The 26,933-nt window shown below is 48.0% G+C and overlaps 1 protein-coding gene across 4 annotated transcripts; it reads left to right on the forward strand.

The window, feature by feature from the left end:
- Positions 1–88: 88 nt before the first annotated feature.
- TBC1D2 (TBC1 domain family member 2) lies at positions 89–26,288 on the forward strand. Of its 4 annotated transcripts, XM_075020077.1 has the most exons (16): positions 109–183; positions 311–512; positions 2,433–2,600; positions 4,339–4,844; positions 5,512–5,644; positions 6,563–6,704; positions 8,782–8,918; positions 9,536–9,711; positions 10,821–11,207; positions 12,053–12,163; positions 13,805–13,992; positions 15,190–15,660; positions 16,644–16,764; positions 18,900–19,085; positions 19,746–19,867; positions 21,132–26,288. In XM_075020077.1, the coding sequence occupies exons 4-16, from the start codon at positions 4,437–4,439 to the stop codon at positions 21,331–21,333; spliced, it is 2,784 nt and encodes a 927-aa protein (XP_074876178.1). In that variant the 5' UTR covers positions 109–183; positions 311–512; positions 2,433–2,600; positions 4,339–4,436; the 3' UTR covers positions 21,334–26,288. The 4 variants fall into 4 exon arrangements, with proteins under 4 accessions (XP_074876179.1, XP_074876176.1, XP_074876180.1 ...); XM_075020078.1 differs by lacking the exon at positions 311–512 and having other exon boundaries at positions 89–183; XM_075020075.1 differs by having other exon boundaries at positions 92–512.
- The last annotated feature ends 645 nt before the right edge of the window (positions 26,289–26,933 follow it).

Here is a 26,933-nt window from a genome sequence, read left to right on the forward strand (position 1 = left end):
GGGCCGCGGGCGCAGGCGCAGGCGCAGGCGCAGTCCGGGGGCGGGAGGGGGCGGGGCGGAGCGGCACCTCAGAGGAGCGGGAGATGGCGGCTGCCGGGCCCGGGTAGACCTCGCTCCCGCTCCGCACCGCGGCCTCCCGTCAGACCCTTCCCAAGGGCTCCTGCGGGCATCGGAGCCTTCCTGGTACGGGCTGGGGGCGGACTGCCACCGGAAGGTGCTGTGCCCGGCAATGCTGCCAGCGCCAGGCCGAGCTGGCAGTGTCGCCCGTGTTCGGTGCGGATCGCTTACTGTCACCTGCTGCTCCTGTCAGGTCTCCTGCCGAGCCCCTCCCCGGGCATTTCTCCGGGCTTGCCGTGGCACAGGCGGCTGTGCGGGGCCAGGAGCTGGCACTTCGACCCGTGTCAGACTGGGACCCTCGCGGAGCAGGCAGATCTGTGGTGGCCGCATGGCAGGCACCCCCACGCTCCTCCTGCGCTGCCTTTGCTGCTGGTTCTACAGCCACCTTCCCCTCCGTGAGTTACGCAGCGTGGGCTGGGTCTGGAAGCCATATGGGGTTGTGGTATAGACAACAAAACCAGTGCTTTGATTTTTCACCAGCTCAGTTCCCTGTGTGGTTGCATATGCCTGTGCCGCACGGTGACAGGGTATAAGGTAACACTGGGAGCAGCATGGTTATTTTGCAGCCGTGCTGGTACTAACCAGTTGATGAACTCCAGATGAGAGTTTTAAGGTGCTTCCAGGGCAGCCTACACAGAGACAGGCCAGTGCTGCCCTGATACCACCCTTTTTGTCACACTCGGTCCTCTCCCTCCAGCTGCAGCCAAGGGGGAGGAGAAGGCTGCTCAGGCTTCGTAGAGGAGAAAGACTTCATGCAACCGCAAGTATAGCCTTCACACTTTCCCCTTCTGCCTAGCAGAGCTAGATTCTATCATCGCTGATCCAGTCTAATGGCCACCCACTGTGCAGGCCGCATTTGGGTGAAGGTGGTTTTGGCTATGGAAATGTGTAGAGTTTGCATGCCGTAATCATCTTCACGTGTGCTACAGTTTGGGAACTTAGGTCAGTGGAAGGATGGGCCGCCAGACATCTGGGTGGTTTTGCTTCTTGCTGCTCAGGTACTAAACTTGGCTAAAGTTGGTGATAAAACTGTAAAGTTGGCTAAACTCAGAGAGAGGTTTCTTGAGACCAACGGAAGCGAGTTGTGTCATCAAGGATTAGCTATCGCTGCACGCAGAGAAAGTCAAAGCCGTACAGACTCCTTATCCTGGTGACAAGGCGTAAGAAGTGACTTCCCAGGCCAGCCCAGCGCCTGCCAAGCCCAGCAGGGCCTGGCAGTGCTGGCAGGAGGAGAGGCAGCTGCCAGAGTGTGTGTGAGACTGGCTGTGCCTTGCGCCCTGTCCCCCTGTGCTCCCCCAGGACCTGTGCTACTGGGTTAGGGCAGTCTCTGACACCCCTTTTCCCTGCAATACCTCTTTTGGAGGCTTTTTCAGAGGTCAGTCTAGATCCTTTGGCCCCACTTGATCCAAGCAGCCTCCAGTCTCCTGTGGCACCAAATACCGCCGTTTTTACTGTGTGAAATTTGTTTGCCTTATCCAATTTGCCCCAGCTGACTGCATGGCCCTCGCTCTTGCACTGTGGGGTCTGGTGAGCAGCGGGTCTGCGTCCACTGCCCGGGCAGTTTTGCAGGCTTGGGGCACGTCCCTCCTAGCAGATGGGACCTGCTGGTCCCCTCCAGCCCATGAGCTGTCCCCCTCTGGGCTTGCTTTCAGTGTGCCGCATTGCCCCGGTGAACCATTTTCTTCCCGATACCCGGCTGAAGTGTCCTCTTTTTATTATTTTTTCCGCAGCTGCAGCTGGCGTCCTCCAGCCCGCACCTCTCTCGCTCCGCTCCTCCGTCCCTGCCGCCCTCCCCGGGCCGGGCCGGGCCGGGCCGGGCCCCGCCCCGCCCCGCCCCGCCCCGCCCCGCCCCGCCCCGCCCCGCCCCGCCCCGCCCCGCCCCGCCGGCAGACCGGCCCGGCAGGAAGCGCGGCGGGCGGCGGCCGGGGCAGGTACCCTCGGCCGGGGCTGCGGGTCCCCCGCCACCACCCCACCGCCGCCATCCTCCGGCCAGCGGCCCGGATCCCCCCCCCCAGCCCGGCGCTGAGATCCCCCCGCCCCGGGCCGGGCGGTACAAGTGGTGCCAGGGTCCGGCCCCAGTGGCGCCGGGCAGCGCAGACCCGTGCCAGGCTCCAGCAGCCTTGGCTTGTGCCCGAGCGCGGTGCAGCTGGGCTGGGAGGTGCTTCTGCGGCGCTGGGGGGAGGGGCGGGGGGCCTGCCTTGTGCTGCTGGTACCAGCAGCCCCAGAAGGGTCTGTGAAGGGTTCACCCTGATCTTCTCTTTTCATTGGTGAGTCAGTGTCAGAGCTGCTTTCAGATAAATACCTCTTTCGGTCAGTTCCCAGGCAGCGGCTGGACTGAAGGAAACTTGAGGCAGAGGCCCCTCTTCTGCTGCTGTTGGATTTGTTTTGGAGGCTGTGGTTACCTGCTTGGTGGTACCTGCAGCAGTAGCTCTATGCCAGCAGACGGTGACTTCCAGGGGCATCTCTCCGCTTCTCTTAAGGAGGTGAGATCTTCTCCTCTAGAGTGCTTTGTAATGCAGATCTGCTATGACTCCTTATAGCTTGGTGCTTGAAGCCAAAATACTGGTCCTGCTCGCCGTCTGGGCCTATGGACCATTGTGCTGGCAAGATGTAGAGGTGTGATGGAGTCTTCAGATGGCACAGGAGGTCATCATGCTGGTACTGCCATAAAAGCCCCAGGGTCTATTGGGGAGAGTTGAGACTGCTTCTTCCTCCTGATGATGGTTCCTTTGTGCCAGGCAAAATTAGCTTGGAAATGAAGCTTTTGGGTGTTTCAGAAGCTTAGGTGAGGCAGCACTTTCATGAAGGGTGCTTGTTCCTGACATTTGTGAATGAGTTCAAGCAGCAGGATCATGGTGTCAGGGGAGTGAACTAAAAGAAGTTAAGTAGCTTTCCAAAAAGAGTGAATATTATCTATAGTTGTCTAAGAAGCTAATGTGGGATCAGGAATGGGGAGCAATAAGTATGATGGGACTTAGCCAGCACTAGGATGGGTTGAGGCTTCTTTCAGTCATGAGGATAAGTTGTTCCTAAAAGCATGAGCTTGGGCAACACCTCTTGTGTGCTCCACTGTATTAATCTCTGTGCTCATTCTCCTGCTGTCACACAGCTGGCTTCATGTTCAACAGTTTTGTGTCTGCAGTTGGATTCCCACTAACTTAACACTGCAACAATTTATTTGCTTATATATTTGCTTCAGATACGTTAGTGTCTGAACTGAAGTCTCTGGTAGCTTTTACATTTGTTGATCTTTAAACCATGTTTTTACTTAAGAAAAAAATGCAAGAAATTATTTATAGGTATTTTTCTGGAGTGTTGTTAGCTTTCTTTATACAAAGGCCATGTGTGTCTGCAGCTCTGAGCAAAAATCACACCTGCCATATGGTTAAGCACTTGAAAAAGCACCCAGAAATGCGGCAGAATTGCCATCCTTGCATATGATCAAAATTCATCTGAATGTGGACCTGAGTAGCTGACTACAGCTTTGAAGTAGGCCCCTTCTCTGAGAGGGAAGTTGGTCTAGAGATCTCCACAGATCCCTTCTAGCCTTATTTTCCTGTTTCTCTTGCACATTGTGTTCCTCTTGGGAACACAGCAGGTTACTTTGGCTGTTGAGCAACCAAGTCTCTTTTGCAAGGATCACAGAATTACTCTCTCTGGTGCATAGTCCATCATATGAGGCCTGCTGGATGGAGACCTAACACATGGCATACAGGCTTTTTAACAGCAATCCTCAACTGACACAAATGATTTATAAAGATGCTGCATAAGCCTGGATTTTTTCTCCAGACACCATGTTTTAAAATATTAGCTGAAAATTCAGTGGGAATGCCAGGATACACTTACCTGAAATCCCTTGACCGGATTATGTGTCCCCCCCTCCCTGAGCTTGTTATCTTGCCATGTTTTCTGCAACTGTTACTTAACTTTGTTGTCTATGGCTCCAAATGCCCTGGTTATTGCTATTGATTTGGTACGCCCACAGACTGTACTTATTTTTTACTCAAGAGATTGTGGTACTGCTCCTTGGCTGCTAGTCCAGGCTAATTTAGGAATGGAAAAGGGAGAAAACAGACATATAGAGGTCATCTGAGCTGAGGAAGGCAGGGAGCAATGACCAAAAGTAGAAGTCAGAGGCCTTGCTGGGCAGTTTGAAAGCTAGGGAATGTTTTTTGTTGTGTGCCAGGCTTCAGCTTATTCCTCTTTTTTCATTTGCTGCAGGTTCTACAACGATGATGATATAGTTGGGATCTGCTGTTGCTTATTTACCTGGAGAATTTTCTGTTTCAATCTGATTCTGAGTGTATTTCCTGAAAGAGATGAAAAAAGGACCAGAAAGCGGAGCTTGTCCCCTTGCCGCTCCAGGCAATTTAGTGGAGTCAAATCCAGACAATAACAGCAGCAATGGAGCCTCGGTGAGAGAGAAAGACATGCTTTCCTCTTCTGGAGAACTGGAAAATGTACAGCTGAAACCCAGCAGAGAAACATCCAGAAAAAAACTCTGTGGCTATTTAAATAAGCTGGGCATCAAGGGGCCAATTAAGACCTGGAAGTCTCGCTGGTTTTTTTACGATGAAAACAAATGTCATTTACTATACTACAGAACTGCACAGGACATCAACCCTTTGGGGTCTATAGATCTCTCCAGCGCCAGCTTTGACTGCAAGGCAGAAAATGGGGAAGGGGTTTTTGAGATCAGAACACCAAGCAGAGTTTTTACTTTGAAGGTAAGGGGCAGCATCTTCTTGTGGGAGCTGTTATGAAACATTTCCAATCAGGACAGACACATTGCTGCTAAGATACCTCTTAGCTGAGTTTCACTTTCGTCCTCCCAGCTTGGACTGTTACCATTTGGACCTAAATTACATGCATTGTTTTGGCAAGACTGGGACTCTAGTACTTGTGAAGTGGCCGCTGTTTAACAGAATAGGAGTAAAAGCCGAACTGGGTGCTGAATTAAAATCATTGAGGAGTTCTGCAGTCCACATGTAATTTGCTGAATAGAAATGAGCTCCCCTGTCTAAACTGGTTGCTCCAGCAGGAACCTTTGCTAGATTTTTATCTCTATGAAGATTGCTATTAAGAAGCTCTGTGGGTGATTCCTGGCTAAAATAATCATGGCATTTCTGCTTAGCCTTGGAGCGTAGTAATGTTTAAAATTGTTTAAAGTTTAAGATGAGGTCCGTGGTCCACTGAGGTTCTGTTACTAAGGCCGTGCTTAAGATTTACTCTGTCCTCCCAAATCAGTGTTAGGACCAGAGGATATAGCTTAGGCTTGACACAGCTGGCCTTTATTTCTGCTGACTTGGGCAGCAAAGTTGTGGTCAGTTCTTCAGGATGTGTCTCATGCTGATGAGATTACTTCCCTCCCTTTCCTGTTTTGTGTTATGTTAGGCAATCAGCAAACAGGCAATGATGTACTGGCTGCAGCAGCTACAAATGAGACGTTGGGAATTTTGCAATGCTCAGAGCAGATTTCCTGTGGGCAGCTCCCAGCTTGTGAATGAACCTCTGACTGGCAGAACAAGTAGGTGTCGCATATGTCAGCCTTTCTTTTGCTTTCTCCCCCCCAGTGATGAATGGTGCTCCTCATCTGTAAGTGGGCAGAAGTTTTGGCCAGGTTTTTAAATGCAGGTGCCAACTATCAATGGTTGGTTGATGTTTGGAACTTATGGCCTTATTATGGATGAATGTGAATGGGCTGTCTCCTAATCCACAGCATGTGGTTGGAGATGCTCAGGTATCTTATGATCGTGAATTTCCTCTTGAATTTCCTCATGCATGTGAAGCGTGTACACGTGGTATATCCCCTTCCTCTTGTGAGGCCTATGAAATCTACAGCAAGCAAGTTTTTTTCAGCGGTGGTGGGATTGAGGTGTGCATTCCTAGCAGTGGGAGTACACAGGCTGGTGGGTCAGGGAGGGCACAAGCAGTGTGTCCACCTGTTTAGTTATGACTAGATGCACATTTTGTTTGAAACAATAACCCTCTCCCTAGTAAGTGTCTGCCTAAAAGGTTCTGGGTACTTTGGCATTTTGCTACAGCAGGCAATAATTGGGTAACCAGCTGTGTTTGTGGAGTGTTATCTGCACATTAAAACTATCAAACACTATTTGGGATGGGGGAAAAGAACAGCAACAGCTCCCTTCCTTATTCCTTTAGGTCGTTAAAGTTTGATTGTTTAGGATTAGTCATTCTCATATACAAATGGTTGAAGTCACTTGATTGTCCATGAATAAATGACTCTATTTGTACATAGAACCTTCCATAATCTGACCTAAAACTAAGGACACCTGTTCTGCTGTCCCTGTTCCACCTGACCAGTTGAACATGGAATGTATACCTGTAGTAAAATGTACAGCTCTCAAAGTACATGAAGGAGCCAAAGTCCAATGGAATTCTGTCTTGTTCACTTGCTTCTGTGTCCTGGTTTGTTTTCACATAGATGTTGTTGACAGTGAAGACTTTCTGCCTCCGGTGAAAACACCAACAGAAGCAGTGGGTTTAAAGGCAGCGTCTCTGCCTGCACCCCAAACATCTACTGCTTTGCAGAACATCTCACTTAAGCACCCTTGGACAGAGATACAGTAAGTGCATGAGGAGAGCTGCAGTGCAGTTATTGTGCTGGCCTGCCACTTTGTACCTTCCTTGCCTGTCACCTATTGCGTGAAATAGGACTCTTGCCTAAGTAGAAGAATTGTGAAGCAGCTTTTTGAAGGATGTTCCAGGTGAAAGTAAACTTCCTGCCAGAGGGTCTTTCACATCCCCCTGTTCCAATGCATTTCACATCACCTAGCTCTCTTAGCAAAGATCCTAGTGGCAGACCTAGAGCTTGGTTAAGCTTTCTTCAGTATAGGTAGTAGTTTGCATGCCTGCTGCGATGCATCTGCACATCCCTCTTGGAAGGGCACGTGGGCAGGTTGAGCTGTACTCTGTAGGCTAGCGATAGAAGCCCACTAGCACTTTCCAGTGGTTTCAGAGAACATTGAATGTAGTGCACTCTCTAAAGCAGGAACTCCAAGTAAAAGGCGCTTGAGCCTGTAATATGGCCTGACACTGCACAGCTTGCTACTCCTTGCTGAGTTTCAAGTATGTGAATATTCCCACTGCCTACAATGATGCTGCTATCTGCAGTTGCAACATGTAGCTCCGTCTGGGCTACAAGTTACAAGCCTTGGGCAGTTACAATTGCACAAAGACAACCCCCATCAAAATCTCATAAGTATGTCCTAGTCACTTATTTACATATAACCAAAAATGTGTAAGTGGCTACAAGTGTGGTAAGTAGCGTGGCACCTGCCAGATGTTTTTGGTGGTGAGGTTGGCTGTAGTTTTTTACTGCCACTACTGTGGCTACAATCCGATGCCGATAGGAAGAAAGATCCACCATGGACCAAAGAGGATCAGCGTCAGCTGTACTATTTTGCAGGCTATGCATTCTCTCCTCCTCCCTTTGATTACAAAATAATATGATCATCTCTTCTCCCTCCTCCCCAGTGTTGCTTTTGCTAGCTTGAATAACAATTGCCTTTTTCCAGCTTCAAATTGTATTGCTCCCCTGCTTCTGTGAACATTTCTTCAGGCTCTGTTACTATCAGGCTGGGTCTTCATGAGTGTAGCGTGTCTGATTTCAGCTAAGTTCATCAGATCCCTGAGCTGCTGATGTCTTAGAGGAAAAACAAAGTACAGCATAAGGTAGAGAAAATGAGGAAAGCTGCATTGGATGAATGCCAACTGCAGACTACAAGGAATGAAGATCTGTTGATCTTATGTGCCGATATGTTCCCTGAGGTCAGAAATGTCTGCTTTTCTGCTGTGGAGCTTTACAGTAACAAGGCAAAAGGAGAACAAAATCTAAATGCCAACTTCATATACAGTTAGGAAGTAGCTGACGCCAAGTCTTTTGTAGATCTCAAAACAAGGAGCTTGTTTTATTTTAGCTAATGGACAACACAAGAAGGGAAGGGAAAAGACCTGTATAGAGATAGGCAACTGTCTCACTTTCCTGCATAGGTTTTACAGAAAATAGTTGTGCATTTGTGGTCCTGCATGATGCTTAAAGTCAACTCTTAGTGCTTCTGGCAATATCTGATAGCAGCAGCTGTAACAAACTGGTTCTCTGTCTGATTGCAATTTTGTTCCTGAATCTCTTTACTGCATCAAAGTCTATTGAGTTTGTTGTGGCAAGATTATTAAATGTGGTTCAGAGCACAGGACCTATGGCTGCTTCAGATGTGATCCTTGTGGCAGTTTTGGCTGTGCTGTAGATAGCTGAGCTTTTCTTGGCAACTGGGGATTTCCACAGTGAGCTAAGAAAAGGGAAGAAGGGAGCAACATGGTTGGTCTACTGTTACCTTTGATCCCTCTGTCCAGCCTGATGCATTTATATACAGGGCTCAAGCACATGGGGAAAGATATCCAGCTGATTTACATTTCTGGTACTGATTTTATGGCACCTTCCTGATTTACCTCAGTTACAGCCTTGCTTCCCTCAGATCCACCAGTGCCATGAACAGTTTATTTTCTCAGCACATGAAGGAGGTAGGTTTTGGGAGGAGGGGTGGGATATGAGAGGAGGTAAGGTGTTGAATAATTTGAATATGCACTGACTGCAGTGATCATGACTTCTGTTAACTAGGCTGTCTTGATCTCTTCTTGTTTTAGAAACACTGTCTACAATATCTGTGGCTCCAAGCAGCTCTGGGGGAACAATGGGAACGCCTTTAGCTTCAGTGAATTCCAGGAGCATCCTGAGAACCTGGATGAGGAGCAAGAAGCAGAAGTGGAGGCAGGGTGTGCAGGTGCTTGTGACTGAGCTGTGTGAGCTGGTCTGAGTATGATGCCTTCTAGCAGGGAGTAGGCAGGAAAGGGAAGGAGAGGATGGCAAGTTGTCATGAGACATGAAAACTCTATCACATTGTCTTAGGTCCCTTCCTGTGTTATTGGCACAAGACTGATTCTTTTGGCTCTGCTTCAGGCTGCATCTGTCTATCTCCTATCTCTGGAACCTTCTGCAGAGGCAAAAATACCATCCATGGTGCCAGCCTGTACTGGTATTTCTTTAAGGTAGAAGTTAAATTGCTGCATGGTCACAGGCTAAGCTTAGCAGCTCCACTGCATGCTTGGGAGGTTACCTCTTTGCAATGGTAACTTGCAATTGCTGTGTGCAAGATAGATGGGTGGGGTGCCAGCTGGGTTAACAGGTACCATAAAACATCATGGGTTTGTTTATTCTGGGGGTACCTGTGGCTGATCCCTGCTGTCTGTACTTCAACTCTGTGGATCCCAGCAGGTCAATTTTCCTTGTCCTGTGTGTCAGTCTTCTGTGCTGAGCTGTTGTGAGCCCCCCCCCACAGGAAGACTCAGGAGTTCATAGTAGCAACCCAATTCTGTGTAAATTAACCCTACTTCCCTTCAGTTAAGGAGGGGATCCCAGAATATGGAAGGATGAACTGGGTTAGGAAAGCCAGATGGATGAACAGTGGCTTACCAGGCTTGCCTGAAGAAGTGGCCAGGGAGAGGAACCCAATGGACAAAGTGAGTGTCCTACAGCAACAGATCCTGACACTCACAGAGGAAGTCAAGTCACAGAAGGTGAGTGTGGCAGAGAGTCTGCTGCTTCTAAGGGCAGGGCCCTGAGACTGGTCACAGGGACTCCCTTATACCTTGGTGTTAGGCTGAGAAGTGCTCAGCAGGTACTCACTGGGGACCAGTTGAAGCTGCTGGTGTTACCCCTTTTTATGTGCTTGATTGTGCCCAGTGCAAGGAAGAATGTGCTCAGTGCTAGGAAGTGCAGCTAGCAGAAGGGCTGGAAATGGGAGGTAAAACAAATCCAAGCGTGCTCTTCAGGTATCTTTCTGGTCCATCTCTATTGCTGAGTGAATATGTGAAGTACAGTTCTCAACGTGTACTGTGACACTGGCAGGAACTGCCAGGCTGAGTCATGCTGTTAACAGCAGGTCGTGCTTTTTGAACAGCAATCCACCATTAAGAGGTGATTTGACTGTAGAAGTCAGCACATGGCTCACTGCAAGGGCTGCCTCTCCTGAAGGTACTGTTTTTCTTCACAAGCATGGAGCAATGCCAGGGTCTCCCCGAAAGATGCTGGTAGCTCTTCCAGCAGAAGAGGCAGGAGAGCCAGGTCCCATGGTGGGCAATCAGTTGCATGCTTGGTTTGCTTCCTTAAATGGCTGAGGTGGCAGAGCCTGGATCAGCAGCATGTTGCTGCGACAAGCTTTTGTGCCTTCATGTGGGATGGAGTAAGGGAGGACTGGCAGAGGGAGTTTCCTTCTTGTAGCACAGATGGATGCAGACTGCATTATTTCCATCCCTCCTATTTTACCACACTGCTGACCAGATCTCCAGCTTCTCTGGTCTCTGCTGGGTCTCCCAAGAAGGATGAGTAGAAAATCAGAATTCAGACAGTGTGAGCAGCAGCTTGTCTGTTAGCAATCCACCTAAAGTCAAGTAACCTGTGGTATGCTGCAGAGGCCTTTCAGGCCCAGCTCTGAGAACAGAGCTTCTCCACTGGGGAAACATTGTGATTTCAAGATTGCTGCATGCAGTTTTGCTTCTAAAATGAGTCAGTTTCAAGATCCTGAGGACCCTTCACTGTTCACTCATTACTGGTTGGGTCTGTGCTGTCCGTACTGCCATTGCCCTGGGCAGCACTGTGATGTAATGGCTTTGTATTCCCTTTCCAGGAGCTGGTTAAACTTCTCCATAAAGCGCTAGAGGCAGCACAGCAGGAGAAGCGAGTATCTAGCATGTATCTCACTGCAGCTGAAGATAAGGACAGGCTGGAGCTGGTGCGCCACAAAGTGAGACAAATCGCAGATCTAACCAGTCGACTGGAAGCTCTTGAGCAAGAAAAGAAGGAACTGGCGCAGATATTGACTTTGAGAGACAGCCACATCCAGGAACTCAAGGAGCACGTGCAGCTTCTGATGGAGAAGAACCATGCCAAACAGGAAGTCATCATGACCTTGACAGAGCAGATGGCCCGAGAGCTGTCTGACCCCCTGCAAGAAGCCAACACTATCACTGCAGAGACATTGTATAAGCAGCAGGAGGAGATTGAGCACCTGAAGGTGTGTGAGACAGCACAGGTCATTTGGGGGGTCCTATTTCTGTGCCCTCTGGTTCAGTGGGAGGGCGTTCCTTGTTGGAACCACAGAATATACTTCTGCTAGTTGCTCCCTCTGTCTCCAAACCAGAGGCAGGCTGGAAGGGGCTCACCTGATACCAATAGGGTGCTCAAAAGCATCTGGGTCAGTTTCAGCTTCAGCTCAGAGCCTGTTTTGTTTGTCTTCCTGTCACCATTTAATGCCTCCATCTTTCTTTGGTCTGCTTTTGTTTCACAGCTGCAGACTCACTGGCTGCCATCACTAGCTTTGTTCCTCTGTGTTTCCCTCTTGCCAACAGTTTCCCAATACATCCTGGTTCTTTCAGATCCAGCCTGTTGTATGTCACTATATACACAGTTATAATGACCAGTTAGTGTGGGGTGGAGAATAGCCAAAAGAGTCACTTATTGCACTGTGGGAGAGTGTTTGTTTTTGTGGCCAGCCATGGGGCTGAGATTTGTGTCAGTTTTCAAAAAAAATAGAACAGAACACATATATTCTTCATCTTATTTAGGTGCTTCTCTAGCTTTATATCACCTGGATGTCTCTGTGTTTTGTAAGCATGTACATGCAGTGCACTTAGCATTTTCAAGTGTCTTGTCTATGCATGACACTCCTATTTAATGTTGTGCCTTGATTTCCTTTGTAGGCAGTATTTGTCCTGGGAAGTCCTGTCTTCTCCCCAGAACACAAAATTGTTGACATATTTTCTTGTCCTTAACACAATCCACACCTGAGGTCCCTGAACGGGGAGTGGATTCCAAGCTCCTCAGGAACTCTCCTTGTGTTACTGTTTTGCTTTGTGGCAGGATGATATTGATGCATACAAAACCCAGAACCAATTTCTCAACTCGGAGATCCACCAGGTTACTCGGCTCTGGACAAGTGTTGCTGAGAATGAAAAAGCCCTTCTGATGAAGGTAAGGCAAAATGACTTTTTTTTTTCCCTTGCTGAGACCTGTTACTAATTTCTTTCCAAAGTTGGCACTGGAATGGATTTTGGTTCAAAACACACCAGGAATAAGCTTTCTTCCCAATGTGTGTTTTTAATGTGACTTTTTTTTCTGCTTTGTGTTGTTCCTAAATTAGACATGATCATTTTCATTCTTCAATAAAAGTAAAATATCTGCAAAGCTTGGTCTTAAGGATGCTGAAACTTAACCCAGAATTCTGCATTTCAGCTATGCTTTTGGATACAAATAAAAACCCAACACTATGTGTAGGGAATCAGAAAATTTTCTTGAGACCTGGCAGACTGACTAAACTGTGGCTCCATCTAGTTTTGATTTCTCTACTAGGCTTGGCACTGCCAGGTGGCAGCACTCTCAGGTCCTGCAGCTAGATCAGAGTTCTTACATTTTCTTAAGCTCTGTTTTTATTTCTAGCCTTGTAAGTGTGCATAACCTGATTACTTTCAGACTTGTCTAATCCTACCTTCTGGTCCTGAACCACTTCCCCAGGTGTGTGCTGGCATTTGTTCTGTGGGTTTTCCCTGGGTTTTACTTCCCTGGGTTTTAAGGTATGTCTTCACAGTCTTGGATTCTGGAACAGGGCAAAAAGCTGCTTCTGAAGTGTTATTGCCTTTCTTACATCTGTTTGCTTTCTAGTCATTTGAAACCCTGCCTACCTCCTAACTTACTGCCCTTCTCTGATCTTGAAACTTTTGTAATGTTCAGAAAGGAAGTAATCAGACCAACACGCCCAATGGGAGGCAAAATGCTGATTAAAGTGGCAGTATGACAGTACCCCACTCTCCTTTCTGCCACCTCTATAGGCAGCCTAATTCTCTCTGTGGTTTCTGTTTCGTTTTTGTTTTCAACTGCCACCTCCTACTGACCAGGAGTCTTCATTAAGCTTCCTGTGAGATATTGGATGAGTCTTGTCACCTGTGTGGCCTCAGTTCCCCACTTATGGAGTGGGGAATAACAGTCCTCATTCCTTTTTTCTGCTTTGTGTGCCCCAGAGTATGGTGGTGGCAAGGACTGTCCTGCTGTTTGAACTCCGTTGGGCTTCATGTGCTTGAGAAACATTGTGTGCCAGTGCCATGGGACTGGGGTCACTGAGGGGCATGTGTTCACCTTGTCTGTGGTGCTACTGTGTATCCTGAAAATGGTACAGTCATAGTTCAGTCCCAGGGGAGGTGTTTTATCAGGATACAGCTCAATGTGGGGTAGAGAACTTGTCTGGGGAGTAGGGAAAAAGCCTGCAGAGAACTTAGCTGCAGTGGTGGCTCTTTGGTTGTGTCCTGAGCCGAGCTGGCTGCGATATGACCATCCACTGATGTAATGCAGTAGCTGAAGTAGGTGATGGTGTAGTAGGTCTCCCACTCCATATGCAAATTCTGTTACATGCTAGCTACTGCAGCTTGTGCTTATTCGTAAAACATGGTAATTCATTCATAGCTGCAGTTCTGCTGGCTGTAGAAAACTGCTGGCTGTGTTTTCTGGTGCTTTGCTGTTCAGGAGTCTTCACTTTACGTGCAAACCAGACCAGTAGAGAGCAGTGGCAATGCAGGAAGAACCATCAATGAGACAGCTCATTCCCTCTTGTTTCTCCGTTAGTGTGCCTGCCTGCAAGCACGAAACTGCCAGATGGAGAGCAAATACCTGACAGTCTTGCGGAAGCTGCAGGAAGCTGTGCCTGGCCTGCCCAGCTCCCATGCTGAGTTGGTGAGGAACCTCATCCAGGAAGCACTCCAGTGGGATGTGAAGGAAGAAGCAGAAGAAGGTTTTAACCTGAACCCTGTAAGGTAAGAGGCAAGAGCACGGTGATATTCACACCCTTGTAGGAGTCTGGCTGTGGAGGGGAATAAGCAGGCAAGAAAGGTCCAGGGACATTTCTGTAGCAGGGACTTGGAGCCATGACCTAGGAGTGGAGGTTGAGGAAGTTCATTTAGTTTGGTGGTGTGGAGACCACAAGTATCTGATAGCAGCATAACACTGTAGGAAGGGGAATTAGAGATGGTACAGCTAAACTTTTCTTGGCAGTGGCAGACAGTATGGCAAGTGACAACAGCCATGGTATGCCTGGGAGGTAAATATTGGACATAAAGATAAACTTCTGTAGGAGAGGAGGCCACCTGGAAGGTGGGGGATCTCCATCCTTTGGGGTTTTCTAGTCCCAGCCATACAAAGCCACTGTTGCCCTGTTCTAATGCTGGGGACAATCCTGCAGTGAAGGGGGCCTGGACTGGAGACCTCCAGAGAGCCTTGCCACCAGCGCTGCTGGTGTGCTTTCATTTATGTTTATACTTTCCTGCCCAGTTAATGCCCCAGTTCTATATTAGTTTCTATTTCATCTGGCTGGTGAGACTCACAGGTCCTCCAGGTAGCTTTGGAGATAAGACCCCCAGGCCAGGCTTGGTCTCTCTGTCAAGAATGCAATAATGTCTTACAAGTATCCCAGCATGTGGACTGATGATACAAAAACCCTCAACGAGCTGTACTATCAGTGCTCCTGGTGTTTTCTGATCAGTAGGTGATTTGCATTGTGTACAGGGAGACACCAGAAGGTACTGTGGATCTCTGTTCTTTGGTCTGATGCCCCAGAGCCTTTGCAGTCCCTTTCTACAGAACTGTCTCTGTGCTAGGACATGGCAGGGAGAAGGTACACAGGCTGAGCTAGGTACTCCTTAGGGGCAGGGAACCAGGCGAGGTGAGAGAGGTCTGACGAGGTTGGGCTGTAGCTCAGAGCAAAGTTACACTTGAGTTTGTGTGTGTATGCTGTTGCTGCAGGCTCTCATTTGTTCTCAAGGCTTTGAGACAGTGGGCATGGCAGGCTCTCACATGCAGCTGCAAGAGAAGTGAAGGAGGAGTACCCGTGCTCTGGCATGGGTGACAGGAACTTGGCAGCAAGCTGTAGCTGGCATGGCCCCAAGCAGTGAGTGACCATTGTTGCAGGTACCAGCACTGTCCTTTGAACTACCCTCTGCCTTGTGTCCTTTCAGTGAGTATGATGAGTATGGATTTATGACTGTACCTGACTATGAAGTTGAGGACTGGAAACTTCTGGCCAAAATCCAAGCCCTGGAGATAAAGTCAAACAACCTGCGGAGCCAGGAAGTAGTGGAGAAGCCCCTCCGTGACAGGTGGAACAGCGTTGGAGAGCTGAGCCCCTCTGCGGAGCTGAAAAGCCTGATCCGAAGTGGCATTCCAGTGGAGCACCGGCAACGGGTCTGGAGGTGGATTGTCAGCCGGCACTGCATCCGTCTGCCTGACCACTACCAGCGGCTGTTACGGCAGAGCAAGAGCACTGAGCACCCTGCCTGCCGGCAGATTGAGCTTGACCTGCCCCGCACACTGACCAACAACAAACATTTTTCTTCTCCTACCTCCCAGCTCATCCCCAAGCTCCGGAGAGTGTTGCTGGCATTCTCCTGGCACAATCCTGCCATTGGATACTGCCAGGGACTGAACAGGTGAGGAGCCAGGTATGCTGCTTCTTCATGGGGTAGCACTGAGAAGGTGTAGACATATACTTTAGGCTGTGACTCAGGGAACCCCGGGCTCCTGCCTCTCTAAAGTTCTGTTCTGGCTCTAGGTATTTTCCTGCAGAATTCTGCATTTGGTGTCTTTTTTCACCCAGTATTGTTGCTGGGATCAAGCAAGCAGCAGCATGTACTTATTCGGCATTTCCATAGTTACAGAATAGGAAGAGGCAGCTATAGGAGGTAGAGTGAGGCAGTCTCTGAATAACAGCATGAGGCTGGGGCTGAATTGCTAAGTCTTAATGTGCTTAGCAGAAGAACACCCTGGTGATTCCCCTTTTTGCTGAGAAGAGTTGGAGGAAATGTTGGGGGGTGCTAGAGATAAGGGAGTTGCAGCAAATGACATGAGGAGAGGCTGAGGAAACTGGGGTTGTTCTGTCTGGAGCAGAGAAGCTTCAGGGAATCTAAAAGCTTCTTTCATTTCCCAAAGAAGGCTGTAGGAAAGATAAAACCAGACTTCTTAAAAAAGTGCTGCCAAGTAAAAGAGGCACCAGGTCCTAACTGCAAGAAGGGAATTTCTGGGTGGACATTTTCACATGAGGAGAGCCTGTGTAAGCTATTCCTGTTGTTCTTTGAATGGTCTTCAGAAGGACATCTTCCAATCTGGAGAGTCCTTGACATGAGATATCATCTTTCCAGTCTGGCTGAAAAGGAGTGAATCAGAGCTGAAGGGGGTTTCTTCCTGTTTGCTGACAGAGGCACATGGGAAAGAAAATCACAGTCCCATGGTTCCTTCAGAAACCCAGAGAACAGATCATTTGCCTCTCTGACTAACTGCCTTGACATGTTTGATATTTTGGACACTCCTGGAGCTAGAGATGCAACAAGAGGAATCTTGGATTCTCTGGTTCCTGTGCTGGCCTATCTCTCCTTCTGTAGTTTTGCATTGCCTCACTGTGTCTTGTCCTTCACAGATTGGCAGCTGTTGCCCTCCTGGTCCTGGAAGATGAGGAAAGTGCTTTCTGGTGCCTAGTCCACATTGTGGAGAACCTAATGCCAGCAGACTATTACAGTGACACACTGATAACATCACAGGTGAGCTGGGCACCCTTACATCTGCTTGGACTCTGATACAGTGATTTACAGTAAGGGTTTAAAAACAAGCAGTCAGCTTGCAGTGTCTTTCATTTCTCACAGGACAGTGATACCATCTTGCAATCCCTTCCATTGCAGAGGTGTTGTAGACTTGAGAGTACAAAATTGTTGCACACACAGGAGCAGCAAAATTGATCCCCAGCACTAGGAAGTTGGGAACCATTCCTGAGTAATCACTTGAAGGTCAGGTTAGTCAAAAGGAAGGTGCCCATTAATTGCACAGTTACTTATTTTAAGGAGGGTGTAGTGGTTTAACCCCAGCCGGTAACTAAACACCACTCAGCTGCTCACTCACTTCCCCCACCCAGTGGGATAGAGGAGAGAATCAGGAAAAAGCAAGTAAAACTTGTGGGTTGATATAAGAACAGTTTAATAGACCAGAAAGGAAGAAACTAATAATGATAATAATAACAATAATAAAATGACAATAATAGTAAAATGATTGGAGTTTACAAAACAAGTGATGCACAGTGCAATTGCTCACCACTCGCCAACCAATGCCCAGTTAGTTCCTGAGCAGCAATCCACTCCCCCAAGCCGACTCCTCCTAGTTTATATACTGGGCATGACATCACATGGTATGGAATACCTCTTTGGCCAGTCTGGGTCAGGTGTCCTGGCTGTGTCCCCTCCCAACTTCTTGTTCCCCTCCAGCCTTCTTGCTGGCTGGCCGTGAGAAGCTGAAAAATCCTTCACTTAGTTTAAACACTACCTGGCAACAACTGAAAACATCCATGTGTTATCAACATTCTTCTCATACTGAATCCAAAACACAATACCATACCAGCTACTAGAAGGAAAATTAACTCTATCCCAGCTGAAACCAGGACAGAGGGCTTAGTAGAGGTGAAGCAGCTACTAATGCAGGGCACAGCACTATGAGGGCTGCTATGGGGAGAACTAACGCCATCTCGGTCAGGCCCAATACACTAATGTTTACTGGGACAGTGGTGTGCTGGTGGAGAGGCCAACCCATGGACTGGGGAAGCAGCAGATAGCTGCAATATGCATAGCAAAATGTCTGTCCAGAGCAGGAGGTAGTGTTAGCTGTGAGATTTAATAGGCAGTGCTCAATACTTGACAAATAGTGATTGACAGGGAAAACATGGCAGACTGAAGACACAGAGGGTCTCTTACATTTGGTGACAAAAGACTCTCAGCTGAGGGAGCCTTTTTTAGAAAGACTTCCTGACCTCATGGTTGGTCTTTGAAAGTCTACCCAAGACCCATATAAAGAGGAAGGTCTAGGGTGATGCTTTGTGGGTTGGCTTGATAAAGTGAAAGCTCTGAGTTGGCTGGAAAACTTAAGGTTTAGCTATTGCAGATTTTAAAGACCATGCATATTGCCTTGTTTGGTTTGTACCACTGTGCCGTAGCTAAGTGGGGTGACACAGCTGGGGCAGTACTATGGTATGGCGTAGGGGAAGACCTCACTATGATCTTGCTCCTTAGCACTTCCTCTCTTGAAACCACGGCTTCCCTGAGATGATGCCTTTATAAACCTGGGTCAGGGATCTCACCAACTGCATTTCTGTGTCTCGGCTCATGCAACGAAAAGCAGAGCACAGAAAGTAATCAGACCACGAAGAGAAGCTAAGTGACAAGATCAGGTCCTGCTTGGTCAGAGGGATTCTAGGTGTTCATTCTGCTGGGCTGTGTGCAGTCATTCAGTCCTGGGCAGGTTTTAATCCCTCTCATTCAGTTGGATGCTCATGACTTCACAGAAAATCCCAGTAAGACCGATGTGGGAAGATGTGGCATCACCTTCCCTCCAGACATTGAGGTCGGGAAGGAATATGATCCTCTGAGTGAGAAGAATGTATGTATCTCTGCTTGTATGTTGGGCCTGTTTCAGCTCCACACCTTGCACTGGGTACAGCGTACAAGTACACTGCTCAGTAATTTTGAAGGGTTGGAAGGAAAAGGATGCTCTGCTCTTCTGAGGGTGTGGTTAGGCTAGAAGGTGGCACCAGTGATTACCATAGCATGCATGGGCCACTGTCCCATTCCTGTCTTCCACCACCAGGACTGCTCTTGACTAGGGCTTCATTGTTTTCTTTTTTTATCAACTTTAGGTAGATCAGAGAGTCTTCAAAGACTTCCTGTCAGAGAAGCTGCCTCGCCTCATGGCTCATTTTGAGCAGTATCGGATTGATGTCTCACTCATCACCTTCAATTGGTTTCTGGTGGCCTTTGTGGACAGCCTGGTCAGCGACATCCTCCTGCGAGTGTGGGATGCCTTCTTGTACGAGGGAACTAAGGTGCAACTCTCCGTCTAGGCCTCCCTCCCATCTGCACCGCCTCTGTGACATGATGGCAGGGTGATGGACATACACATGTGTCAAAGAGATGTGGGATTGTGCTTCTTGTCCTACCCTGCCTGTTTGGTGGGGTGCCTTGATGCCTTCCAGCCTCTGTGTTGTCTGTGTACTTGCTGCTGGTAGGCAAACCTAGTCCGTGATACTGTGCACAGTATCCCTGGCACTTTTTAGCAGGTAGTCTTGCTATGAAACAGCTCTCTGAAAGGCTGTGGTGTCTTCTGCTCTGTGACCCAGACAGCTGAGAGTATGACAGATACAGGGAACTGAAGATGGGCAGAGAGTTAGTATCTCAGAACATGAGTGTTGCATTGCCCATGTGCATGGGGAGAACTGGAGAATCCGTGTGAAATCCTTATGGGGTCCTTTTGGAGGACCTGGTATGCTCTGGGGTTTTAAATTAGCTTACAGAGAGTTATTCTTTTGGCATTAGCACTGTGCTTCTTTAAGCCTGCCTTAATGCAGCCTCTTGCAAGCAGGAGAAGCCCAGTGCCCAGCTTATACTGCAAGTGCTGTGTGCCCCACCCCATGTTTTACACCAGGAGGGCCTGGTCCCTCAGCTGCCTAAGACTATGTCAACTCAAATACCTTTCAACCCTCCAGGTGATTTTCCGTTATGCTCTTGCGATTTTTAAATACAATGAGGACGAAATCCTAAGAATTCATGACAGTGTGGAGATCTACCAGTACCTACGCTTTTTCACGAGAATGATCATGGATGGCAGGTAGGACTGTGGGTTGTAGATAACCTTCCATCCTGAGTTTGTTCTTACTTGCCTGTTAGGTCAGCATAAAAAAGAGTTGTGACCAGTCTATTAAGAGAGATGCATGCACACTGGCAGATCCATGGGACATGGATCAGTTTGTCTCTTCTTGGCTTGCCCTTTGAGGTGTTACTTAAAGTCTTTTTGGCTCAGGCAAAGGCATGTTACAGCAGAGCAGGCTACAAAGTCTGGTCCAGCCTGCTTTTTGCAGCAGCTGGAAATTGTGCTGCCACTTGCTGGGTTTCTCTCAAGCTGTAGTTGGGGTATTTGGAAACACAACGCCACTCACAACCTTTAATGGCAACATGTGTCAGAGAGGAAGATTTCTGTGATCATAAGAGCTCAGCATCAGGAATATTCCTGTCATGGTTTAACCCCAGCCAGCAACTAAGCACCACACAGCTGCTCACTCACTCCCAGTGGGATGGGGGAGAGAATTGAGAAAAAGCACAACCTGTGGGTTGAGATAAGAATAATTTAATAACTAAGGGAAAATAAAATATAATACTAACAACAACAATAAAACAATAACAATAATAGTAATGAAAATGAATATAAAAAAAAAAACAAACAACAGCCCCAAACGAAAACAAGAAAAGATAAATGCAGTTGCTCACCACCTGCTGACTGTTGCCTGAGCAGTGATCCACCCCTCCGGGTTAATTCCCCCCAGTTTATATACTGGACATGATGTCCTATGATATGGAATATCCCTTTGGCTAGTTCAAGTCAGCCGTCCTGGCTATGCTCCCTCCCAGCTTTTAGTACCACTGCTTGCTCGCGGAGCATGGGAAACTGAAAACCCCTTAACTTAGGATCAGCACTACTTAGCAATAGCTAGAACATCAGTGTATTATCAACATTATTCTCACTAAATCCAAAACACACTACCCGTTACTAGGAAGAAAATTAACTCTACCCCAGTTGAAACCAGGACACTGCCGCAGGGGTGATCAGAATTAGCATCTGATCTGCCATCTCCTGCCACTGGTACCTTAAAAGGTGGGGTGGTGTAAGGATGTTTAAAGCGTTGCTTGTGTTGGTGTTTGTGTGAGAAGGAATTGCCTGTGATTCCTTGAAGACTCCGCTGCTTGGTGACTTTTGAGCTCAGAAAGCTGAAATCTGAGGCTCTACTCTTTGCCTATGCCCGGATGCACTTGGCGTATCTGTTACCACCTGTTACAGCCAGTAAATTGGTTCACCAGACCTGTCTTTTCCATCGCAGGAAGCTGATGAACATCGCCTTCAATGACTTAAACCCCTTCCCCATGAAAGTGCTGAGGAACCGGCGGTCAATGCACAGAGAAGAGCTGGAGGCAGAGCTGTGCGAGCTGGAACAGATCAAGGCAGCCTATGTAAAAGAGAGAGCAGAGCAGGGGCCTCAGGACCTGAAGGAGGTTGTTAGTGAAGAGGAAGAAGAGATTTAACAAAAACAGAGTTCCTCATCACTTCCCTCACGCCTTGCAGAAGGTCTTCAGTAGCAACTGTCTGTAAGAGATGGAGCAGAGGGGGAAAGGTGGTCACAGCACGAGTTCATCTGCCACAGGAAGTGAGACTGTCCGTATACGACCATTTGGGGATGAAGCCAGACTTTGTAATGGATTAGAAGGTGTCAAAAGAGTTTTATCTTCTGTCGTGGTTTAACCCCAGCCAGCAACTAAGCACCACGCAGCCGCTCACTCACTCTCCCCCCCCACAGTGGGATGGGGGAGAAAATCAGGAAAAGAAGTAAAACTCCTGGGTTGAGATAAGAATGGTTTAATAGAACAGAAAAGAAGAAACTAATAATGATAATGATAACACTAATAAAATGACAGCAGTAGTAATAAAAGGATTGAAATGTACAAATGATGCGCAGGGCAATTGCTCACCACCCGCCGACCGACACCCAGCCAGTCCCTGAGCGGTGAAAATCCCTGCCCCCCCCTTCCCAGTTCCTAAACTAGATGGGACATCCCATGGTATGGAATACACCGTTGGCCAGTTTGGGTCAGGTGCCCTGGCTGGGCATGAGAAGCTGAAAAATCCTTGACTATAGTCTAAACACTACTGAGCAACAACTGAAAACATCAGTGTTATCAGCATTCTTCACATACTGAACTCAAAACATAGCACTGTACCAGCTACTAGGAAGACAGTTAACTCTATCCCAGCTGAAACCAGGACACTTCTTCTGTACTTCTCCCCATTCAGCCCACCCTGTCCTGTGCAGTTCAGGATTACAGCTGAAGGTCCATGGGAAATACCAGTTGTGGTACCATGACAGAAGTTGACGTGGTGCAAAAGACCCAGCCAGGCAGGGCTCTTCTATCTTTTCTGATGGGGGCATGAAAGAGATCTTTATGTACAAGTAAAAGCACTGGAAATAATGAACCGAGAACACCCCTCGTTAGTACCTAAAGCTTCTGAATTGGTCAGGAAGGAAACTGGCTCTTTGAAGGCATGGTGCCTTCAGTGGCTAGCCTGCCAGGAGAGCGTTTGTTTAATGTTGCAGTAACTGAGTCATGACACTGTCTCCAGATGAGCATTGGGCCTGAGGAAGTCCTGGGAGCTGGACGACATCTTCCCATCGGACTCAGGCTGGGACAAGTGAAATGGGTTGTGGGAGAGAGGAGTTGCCTCTCCAGTTTGTTTTGGTTCCTGTGGAAGTCCATGGGAGCACAAGGTGTGTCTCCCTGCCTCGCTGGGAAATGCTGGGAGCTACTTTTGCTCTTTGTTTAGCTTTGAGGCGAGCCATCTATGAGTTGGCCTGACCCTGTCAGCACTGTGCCTTCCAGAGGTGAGTTTGCTCCATAGAGGAGCTTTCATCTCAGTGTGAAACCAGCTGCAGCCTGGCTGCAGGCAGAGCCAAGTGTTACGAAGATGTTGACTGCTGGGACACCCGGGTCTTCTGATTGCCTCACACTTGGGCAGGGTGAGTGTGTGGCCATCTCTCTCTGCCTCACAGTTATGCTTCTTCTGTGCCAGGTTTCTACGTTGATATCCCTGTCTCTGGCTGCCATTCCTAATGGGAGGGAGGAGGTCTTTTCTGTAGCAGTTTCCAATATTGAAGGTGTTTGACCCATGGAATATGGGTCAGTCTGGGAGTGAATGTGCAAACCACTTGGGCTAGGTCACAAGAGACGGCTTGATAGTCTTTAGGAAAAACATCAGTTTCCCCTGAACCAAGGAGCTGGCCTCCATGGGTCTAGCACAGAGAGATTCCCTGCCTACCTCTGCGGTTGGCGTCTGATAGCCTTCTACCTGTCTCCCAGGCTTGCCCATCCACTGGACTGGATGCCCTGCCTATGCAGCTCAGTCCTCCGCAGACCCAGGATGAGTCAAGTGCTTCAGATAAAATACAGCTTCTTTACCCCACCGTGGTGCCAGATCCTGCTGCCCCACTTTCTGGCTGAGTGGTGCTTTATTCCAGGTGTGCCTGCACTGACACTGGCTGGCACTGACAGCATGCAGCAGACCCTGCTGTAAGGGGGCTCTGCTCTACTTTTTTTAGACTGACCTTGAACCCAAGCCTGTTCAGTGGATGACGCCTCCTTTAAACCTCTTGTGGTATAAAGTTGTCAGTGCTTGCAGAGGAAGGGAAAAGAAGCATTCATAGCCCATACTGTTCTGAGCCAGGTGAGCCATAGCCCAAGATCACAGACTCTAGTGGAAACAGCACCAGCCTCTATTCACCTGAGACACGTGGTCTGCCTCAGCTCTGCCTTAGGCACAACTGGACAAATCAGCCAGTTTCAAAGAATTGTAAAATTCTGTGTTGGGAGAGAGCTGTGGAGGCCAACCATACAGTATGGAAGTAATTAAAGTAGAAATGAGGTTTTGGGAAGAGTGATAGATGGGCAAGAGTGAGGTAGATCCCAAGCATGTCACTGAGAGCTGCACACATTGAAAGTGTGGGATGAGAAGAAAATGTTACTGGAGTCGTGCCACAATATCTCAAAAAAATGCACTGGTTTTAAAATGATGACACCTAGCTAGAGAAGCTCAAAAGGCAGAAGGTTTTTCTTACAGATGATACTGCTAATCTAATTTACTCATACTGTTATGTGCATGGGTGCACACAAATACAGATTTTTGCTACTGTTAACGGACTTTTGAAAGGCATTATCTTTTAAATCAAGACCATGGAAATTAGAAGTATACTTACAACTGTATTTTTTCTAGAGCCTTTTGCAACAGCTTAAAAATCTTTTTTTCCATCCTGCCTTTATGATTTTTAAAAAAGGCGTTTGAAACATGCCTTATTAGACCAAACCATAGCCTGACATATGCCTACAGTATATCAACAAACATTGGTCTTTGTGATATATAATGACCCATTAAAAAATAAACTTTTGTGAAGAAGGCATAACGACCAAGCTGTTGTCCATGATGGGAAATTCTGCAAATAATTTTTAATTGAAATCAGAAGGGGAGGACATCTCAGGGTTGTTAGAAGTTTCTCTTCTGTTGTGTCTTCAGCAGCTCTTGGTTTTGCTCCACACATGTATTTGCTGAGGGCCATTTCCTCTGGTCATACCGCCAATCAGCTGCTTGTGGTTGTTCTTTACTAAAATGTGGTAGATGCAGGAATATCTGCAAGGCCTGTGCAGGCCTGCACCTTGGAGCCAAGCTAGCATGTCCTCATGGGCCCTACTCTACTTCCCTTCTGCTCCACAAGCTTTAGGGCTACTGAAAAGCACTGAACTCGTGTCACAAAATGCAAGCTGGGCCCAGAGGTTGGCTTAGCCCTATGCAAGGCCTCAGGCCTCTGCAAGACCTGCAGTGAGTATCAGTTAGTGCCGGGGGTGCTTTGAACAGAGGTTACCCCTGCATGAAGTGCACAAGGGTAATTTGTGCTGCCACGGCCAACTGTTGTGGTTGGAAAACAGTTTGACCTGGTTACACAGCCCAGTAGCTCCCTCTGCTTGTGCTGGCACCTGTGGATAAAACCGGTGTCTTTCCACCCCAGAGTCAGCTTTTGCTGAGCTTTGCTATATGCATAACATTACTTGTTAAATTAAGCCTTCTGTCTCTGCATTAAACTAAACCTTGGGATACCAGCTCCAGTTGTAAAAAGGATGGGTTTGATCCGTGCCCTCCCTAATGTGCAATTGTAGATCACCTTGTTGCAGGACTTTGGGGCCACCAAGAGTTTATATGGTTTTGAGAGGACAAATTGGTGAAGGGTGGCCAAACACACAAAAAGCCACTGCTGGCTCAGTGAGTCCCTGACCTGCAAACAGGTAGAGGCCGGGAGGCTTCCCTTCTTTACCGCTTTTTGGCCCTGGGTGGTATTGGGCTGGAAGGATCTTTGGTCTGAACAACCATTACCTGTACATGCTGCAGCTAAGCCCTTGCATGCAAAAGCTCTAGTGCATAGCAAAGACATTTGATCCACTCCTGTATCCTGGCACGCTGCCCCAGAAAGAGGCATTCCCAGGGGCATTCTTTCCATGTTGGGTTAATGTTTATCCCAAGCTTGAGCTACTCATGCAGGGTGAAGGAGAGAGCTAAGGGACAAGGCATTGCCCATGAGCAGGAAGCAGGAATGCCCTGTAGCAGGAGCTATGCCGCAATGCTGTTTCTCCTCCAGCTTGTAGGCTGGGCAGCCTCCTGCCACCATCACAGGCACAAGACCTGGGGCTGGCTCTCTTGCCATTTAAGAGCTCACTTTGGTGGCCTGAGCCAAAGCTGTGCCTTCTCCAGCCGTTTCTCAGTGCTAAGAGCTCCTCTACAGAACATTAGCTCTGTCTGGGCTAGGGACGTGCCAGGTGCAAGAAGACAAACCATTTTCCCCTGCTAGGGCCATAGTGGTGGTACTGAAGTAATTTAATGACCTCTGAGGTAATTTAACCCCTTTCCTGGAGTTCGGTGAGAGGCTGCAGGCCACACTGATGTGCTAAATCATGAGAATACCCCTGTGTGCTTTCTGATCACCCTCAGGAGCTCTCCAGAGAGGAAAACAGTACCCCAGGTTAGTCAGTGGAAGAGGAGATATCACTAACTGTGGCAAGCGTGTTTGGGGTGAGGGGTCCCCTGTCCTGCTGCAGCCAGATGCTTGCTTTAGGTGCATGGTCCACTACCATTGAGACAAAGTCCCCATTTATTCTCGTTATTAACTGATGGCTTCCTGCCAAGTGCAAAGTCTGGCTTTGAGATTCCAGCTGATAGATCAGTAACTGCTCTGGTTTTAAGCTTAATTTTTGTAATATGGAACCTCCTTGGCATGTTGTGGTGTCAAGCTGGTAGGAGGCTTTGTGACTTGAGGCAAAATTCAAGGTAAGTAAAATAAAATTTCAAGGTCTCTTGGGAAAAAATAGTGCTCAGCCCGACATCACAGCCCCTGCTGAAAATGATACCTTTATTTTTTCTTTTATGAAGTGATTCTGTTAGCACAAAAGTATTGTTTATGGCAGCATTTTGCAGGGAGGAAAAGTTGCAAAAGTAAATTAAAACCAACTGATATTTTTTGCTTGATCTTCCGATAATTTAACATTTTTCAATGTGCTAAAAGCTCTTGCACATTGAGGGGGAATGCTGATGCCACAGACTCTGAAAAGATTTCCAGTTTTGACACTGCTATCACAATGGTGTTTTAAATCAGTCCCTGAAGCTGGTGGGTGTTGCGTGGGCCCACCTTCCACCCTACCCCTCCATGCCACCCGCCCCCATACATGTGGCACCGTCAGTGATTTTGAACTTCGCAGGAATGGAAATAATTACAGCAGGAGAGGTGGGAACTAGGGAAGTTCTTGTGAAGTATGATGCTAATTGGGTATAACTAATTAGCAGCTTCTTCCACACGGCTCCATCCAAACCTACCATGGGCACATCAGGCCCCTTGTCCTCAGAGGACTGGGATGAAGCAGAGTACAGTGCTTGCTGCAACACCTCCTCTTCAGTGCAGATGTCCTAGGCTGTGTGCCAGTATAACATAGCCTTGAACTAAATCTACTTGATGATATGGTGTCTGCCAACAGCTCACGCCCTTCCTAAGGTTGCAAGGTGTTATCGCCAAGCAGAAAGCTGTTTTCCTTCCATCTCA

This window comes from Buteo buteo, chromosome Z (genome assembly GCF_964188355.1).
Source record: "Buteo buteo chromosome Z, bButBut1.hap1.1, whole genome shotgun sequence".
Taxonomy (NCBI): Eukaryota; Metazoa; Chordata; class Aves; order Accipitriformes; family Accipitridae; genus Buteo; species Buteo buteo.